Genomic DNA, 6,554 nt, shown 5'->3' with positions numbered 1-6,554 from the left:
CTTAACAGAAAGTTGAAAAATGTTGTGTTTACCTCACACAAGAGCAGCCATTTTCCCCTGTTGCCACGGGAACGTTATGAAGTGACGTAATTACGCGACGTGGACATCATCGAAAAGCAGGGTGTTGGGGGAATCACTTTTTTCTCTTTTTCATCAAACTGCAGTTTTTGCAAGTTCCCGCAATTTCATCGCATAAAATTAACTAAATATCCCGCATATTCCACCGCATAAATCAAGGATTTTTTGCCCGCAACAATCACAAAAAAACTCATTTTTCTGGAAGGACTGACTAACTGTCAAGTGCATGTAGTGGGGTGGAAAGTAGTAGAAAAATGGAAATGCTCGGGCAAATTACCTAAAAATTGTACTTACATTAAGTACAGAATTTGAATCACATCCTGTTCTTGCCAACCACTTGGAGAAGAGCTAAAAATCATCTGTGTGGAAAAATGAGGCAACCCAACAATGTGTAACAAAAAGTATTTATTTCATTTTTAAATCCTTCATATTTCTTTCTTCATTTTTACTCTATTTGCAATACCCATGCTGTATATACGTACAGAAATATAGAAACTGTATTCACTGCCGCAGGGGAAATATAGTAAAAACAAAGATATACTACTGTAATATTCAGTCACACACCTACATATAGCATTGGGATTTTACATACATTAGCACATTAGTGATTCCTAGTACAAGATTGACATGCCATTGAAAATGTTAGGTCAACAAATTGTTGAGGTGACAAAATGCTACACGCTGTATTCACTTTAAACTCAAGGGCACCATTTAGAAAACAGACAGCAATGGCAGAAAAGTGATAATCCTCTTGTGACCTTATCTCGTGCTGACACCCACCACCAAGGATAGGGTGCGGTTTAGATGGGTGACATCTCACACAACTCAGCGCTCCAGTTCACCCATTACCACTCTTGACAGTTTAGTGTCACATAGTGGCCCCTGTGGAGGGGATGAGAACTGTTGAGAGTTCAGAGAATCATGGCCAGCCAGCCTACGATCATAGCTACACCCCCCATGGGAGCCACCTTGCGTAGCCCAGGGTCCCCGGTCACGGCCTGGTGGTACAGAGAGCCACAGAACATCCCCATGCCCGCTATCAGGAGGGTACCAGCCTGTAGTGAGGGGACACAGAGGTAACACACAAGAAACTTTTTAAATAGTCACGTTGCCAACAAATTGCAGATGTAAAGGGTTTTTCACACGATTGTCGTGCCTCGCAATTCATTTTCAAAGAGATTCTTTGGACAACGACATACGATATTTGCTTGAAGTCTGTCACGGTACGATTTCTATTCAATTCAGGAACCTGCGATCGGTACGAGACAATATCGTATATCGCCAATTTTACACCGTTACATTAATATCAACTCAAAACAGAAACTAAATATGATTTGGGCGTTTAAAAACTGAGCTCTTCCAGGCATTTAAATGAAAAACAAACTATTCTTTGTAATAAAAAGATTAAATATAAAGTGGGAATCTAAAATAAAGGGGAATGTTACAGACGATATATAGCGATATTTTCACTCTGCATCAATAATATTGGATCGGGGATCTTTGAATTGATATATCGATCCAGATTGATGTATTGTTACATCCCCAGGTCTTGGTTCGCTTCCAAGTGCACTTCCATGCAAATACAGGAAGTGACCTAAAATGCATTTACTAGCCTGTAATTTCAACCTTGCACACAATTTACGGATTTATATATGATTTAATGGATGATAACTTTCAGATCCATAACCAATTATGACCAAACATCGTTGTCTGTGAGTGACACATCATTCTCTCTATCTCCATCTCCTTCACTCGCTGTCTTGTCATATGCTCATAATGTTCGCCTTATTCTTCAATGGTAGACACACACAAGCCCGAGACACGTTATAAATTTGGTGTTGCTCCATTATTTTGTGTCGGCGAGTTTTACTCTGACATTCTGTCCAATACACCAGCGACTGTTTCAACTGTGTGACATTTGTTTACAATGTTTGGTGCGCTTGACCAAGTGCAGCGTGAACGCAAACCGAACCATATAAAAAACATGCAACAATGTTTAAACTTCACCCCCCTCCCACAGAATCGCACAGAGTCTACCGAACAGGTGTGGTGAATAGGTGTGAAAGTTGCTTCCGAGTGGCAGAAGCTGGCTGTTTTAACCTTTCAACCATTACTTGCAGCTAGTTTTCACTCTGTCTCAAAAGCGACAGATGGTGTTGAGGTGTTACAGCGGACTCATGTTGGTGGACGTGTGTCCTGCGTAGTCAGCCTGTTGTAGCTGGTAGTTTATTGTGACAGTAAATACACTGAACTTTAGACTCATACCAAATTGTAATATCCTATCTGCGCAGTATATCATTTTATTTTATTTCTTCTTCTTCTTTGCACGTACGCCCTGGCAACTGCAAAAGCATCCCAGCAGAAGCATCCAGCATGAACTGGAGAATGTAAGTACATGATGTCTCACAGGAAACACTGAGCCTGGAGACAAACTGGTTTCTCCAAAATGCTCCGACTAGATGGGACATCCGAGGGATCCTGATTGGATTGACCACCACACACACTGTAGCTCACACATCATCCGGCATCTGCATCTCCTTTTTTCAGTTTGTTGATTTTCAAAATCAGATACGTTGTGGTTAATGAATCTTTAAATAGCATTTACACTGCAAATACTTGGCGCTGCAGGTTTGCCATATGTGGGGAATTACATTAGTCATAATGTGATAAAGCGCGCACACACCCACACAGGCCTTCTGCCTTCTCACCTTGGCCCTGATGGAATATCACAGAGAGAATGTACATCCAACACCAAAGACAATTTGTCTCGATAGCCAAGATCGAAGGCCCAGAGCGACCGCGCTCTTCCTCTCTCTGCCTCATCGGTGTCCCTACAATTCCACTCCTCCATTGCCAGCTGTTAGCCACAGGTTTGTAATTATGGCCCAAAGGAATACTGGTTTTCTGGTAATGGCAGGATGACACTAGTTTCACTTCAAAGGACACTCGAGTGCATCCTGCCCTGAGAGATGGTATTAGGCTCCCGTACTCACCACAGCAGGTTTGCCAGAGTGGGCAGCACCCAGCAGGGCCAGGCTGTGGTAGAAATGGTACTTGTTGGCAGTTTCGAAAAGCTGGTGAGGAAGACACACAGAGACAGAGCGTTGAGAAAGATTCGGCCTGGAATCGCTAGATAAGGGCTACTACTGTACAGTCTAGATGGACTACAAGGGTGTATTTAAGTTACTACTAGTGTAAAAGTGGAGTGGGTTACTATCATCTACCCAAGCCTGTAACAATTATAACATAATTGTCAATTGTTTTTACTTGCCAACATTAGCTAAGATACAAAATTGTAATTATATAAGTAATTATTGATCGGACTGTTGAAAGCTATGCTAGTTGTTGGCACTTGACCCTATACACCAACAAAAATGACAAGGGGAAAAATGAAAAACATATTTTTATGATAATAAAGAGGCGCGGTTTGCTTCCTAAATACCTGTGTTACTCGTACATCATCTGGGACACAGCAGTGATATATATAACCAAAAGATGTACCCTGGAATTCATTCAAAACTTGAATTATTTTTTTTTTTTTTTTTTAAGTAGTAAATGAATAAATGTTTTTTAATTTGATTGAAAGAGACAATTCTATTGTTAATCACAATTATTTTTAAGACAATTAATTGCACAGCAAAATTTGGAATTGTTAGAGTTCTACGTCTACCCTTCAGGTCAGAGATACAGGTCGCTCACATTCAGGACAGAGAGAGCCATGTCCTGTTTGGTGCTTACATCCATCAGACTCATGAATAGCGGATATATTTAGTTATTAATGTATTTCTATGTACATGTTTTAACATACATGTTCATGTTTTTTGTTGCCTATTCTTCATGTGTTAAGCTTTGCAAGTGTGTATCTTCTGACTGCTGGTATGTCATGTGTGTTGTATATTGTGTTGCTGAGTATATGAACTGCACATGCTAACTGTGAATTGTGCGACTATGAGAAATGTGAATAATGTTGTTTTGTTGGGTTTATGGATTACACACACACACACACACACACACACACACACACACACACACACACACACACACACACACACACACACACACACACACACACACACACACACAACAAATCAAGCTCCTAAATAAATAAAGTTGAATTGAATATTTGATCATTTTCATCAAATTAATCAAATCACTATCAGACCATTTTCCAAGATCAACAATGTAAGTCAATGTTTGAAAAAGATCTCAGTTACATGAGTAAAAAACAAAACAAAAAAAAACCATTGCTACAGTAACTTTAAAATTAAACACTAAACTATAACCAATTTAAAAGAACAAAATAAAAATAGCCTGCATAATCCAGATCATGATCTCTGAAAAGATCACTGAAGGAGAAACTGTATTAGGTGACTGCGGCAATGATTGAGTGGAAAGGTTCAAGAAAAAAAATAACTTTTTAATATCCCAATTTGCTGATGCAGTACTATTTACATACCACTCTCTGGTAGTCATCCGGGTCTTTGTTTTTGAAACCTAAAACACAAAATACAGTATGGTATATGAAATGTTACTTTCACATAGCTGTGACAGACTTAATTATAACTTTAATGCCTGACAATCAACAGACATTTCCTTTAAGGTTCCCCACGCACACTATTTTGGTATTTCTTTTTTTTTTTTTTTTTGGATCATAACCCTTGGGTTAGTTTAGACTTTTGTCAATGTGGGGGAACAGGCAGTGGTGAATACAGTGCTCGTGCATTCTCAAGTGTTGTAACAAGTTATGGTGGTGTAAATAATACTGTCTCAAGATAGACAGTAGGGTCAGTGCAGCCCTTATATTAGCCAGCCTGATGTCTCATTAGGGCTGGGCAATATGGAGAAAATCAAATCTCACAATATTTTTGACCAAATACCTCGATATCGATACAGCAACGATACTGTAGTGTTGTCTTTTGGTGCTTTCACAAAATATTTACACAAGGAGATTTTTGATAAATAATCATCAGTAATGTGGATATAATGATTAAGTGGCTAAAGGCAAATAATAGAACAGTTACAACAGTCTGGTAAATTCAGAGAAGTTTATCACTTACTGTAATGCAGCCTAAAACCAGACAAAAGACAACACTTGTATCATATTACGATATTACGATATCCAAAATCTAAGACGATATCTAGCCTCTTAACACGATAGATATAATATCGATATATTGCCCAGCTCTATGTCTCTTTGACCCATTTCAAAAGTTACCAAAATATAGCCACGTTTAGCTAGCTACATCCAGCAGACACCAGCCTGCACTTTTGCCATTGACCCACTCATTAGTAACGTTAAGCCTTCATCCACCATGACAGCCTACTGTGGAGGTAGCTAGCTGGTCACCTTGATTACACAATTATTTAATTTTACCAAAAATAACGTGCTGCTGGGTGTGTCGTTTGGATGCCGAATTAACCACGAGCCTACTAAACGTTAGCAGCATGTTGTTTTGTTATAGCTAGTTATGCAGCTGCGTCGATACTAAAAGCCAATCTTAAATTGGCGTCTTTCGGGACGGAGGCTGGAGTAGTAAGCGTTGACACGGCAGTCTTTCCTGACTGTGTATTACTATGCAACTTAATGGAAAGAGAGTGTTAGGTATGAAGCAGACGTAGAGGTCCCTACCGTGAGCCCCGTATGCCCCCGCTGCCACGGCCGAAGCCCCCGACAGAGCTGCTAACCTTCGGACAATAACAGAAGCGGTCATGTCTTGAAGCTGCGTGTGTGTATCTGTCCGACATGCGGAAGAGTGACGGCAATGCTGCCTTCACTGTCGTTTTGTAAATTCCTACTTGGGAAATCAGGGGTTATACGGAAATGATGGCTGTTCCGCGCATGATGTTCAACAAAAATAATCAAAATAGTCGCAGTCAGTATAATACAATGTAACAACACTGTACCACAGAGAGGGGAAGAATAGAAATGCACATCAGCTGTGGGATTAAATATAGTATTATCTCATTAACGTGGTGCATCCCTTATTTATTTATTTATCCCTTGTATGGTGTTCGTGTCTGTGGAACCCGTTTTCAATGTTTGCTAAAAGAAAAATTACGCTATTTACTATTTCTTCTAACTCAAACTCATTGGCCTTGGCTCATTTTCTCTGTGTGTGTGTGTGTGTGTGTGTGTGTGTGTGTGTGTGTGTGTGTGTGTGTGTGTGTGTGTGTGTGTCTGTGTGTCTGTGTGTAGGTGTCTGTGTGTGGGAATGTTCTGCACCTGCTATAGAGAGAGTTACAAAACTGTTACATTTCAAGCACTTTCACCTGTTCATCAATAATGATCAAAAATCTTGTTTCTATTTTTTATTTTTATTTTTTTTTACCTTTTTTATAATTGAATTTCCTTGTTTTCTCACAAAAAAAAACGAAAATGATCATAAATGTGATCTCACAGGGGTAAATGGCAAATATGAGCCATAAATGATGTATATATCATTGGTAAGTTGAGCTAAAGTAAACATCTGTTATGT

At 39.5% G+C, this 6,554-nt stretch overlaps 1 protein-coding gene across 1 annotated transcript; it reads right to left on the bottom strand.

Moving 5' to 3' along the window:
• Positions 1-466: 466 nt before the first annotated feature.
• On the bottom strand, positions 467-5,866 carry tmem256 (transmembrane protein 256). Its single transcript, XM_028564337.1, has 4 exons — positions 5,708-5,866; positions 4,535-4,572; positions 3,072-3,152; positions 467-1,133 (listed from the first exon to the last, which is right to left on the bottom strand). Exons 1-4 carry the CDS (start codon positions 5,787-5,789, stop codon positions 990-992), a joined length of 345 nt encoding a protein of 114 aa, XP_028420138.1. The 5' UTR covers positions 5,790-5,866; the 3' UTR covers positions 467-989.
• Between the last annotated feature and the right edge of the window lie 688 nt (positions 5,867-6,554).

The sequence above is a fragment of the Perca flavescens genome, chromosome 19, assembly GCF_004354835.1.
Source record: "Perca flavescens isolate YP-PL-M2 chromosome 19, PFLA_1.0, whole genome shotgun sequence".
Taxonomy (NCBI): Eukaryota; Metazoa; Chordata; class Actinopteri; order Perciformes; family Percidae; genus Perca; species Perca flavescens.
The sequence above is the reverse complement of the archived record's forward strand: the minus strand, read 5'-3'. Positions and strand labels throughout refer to the sequence as shown.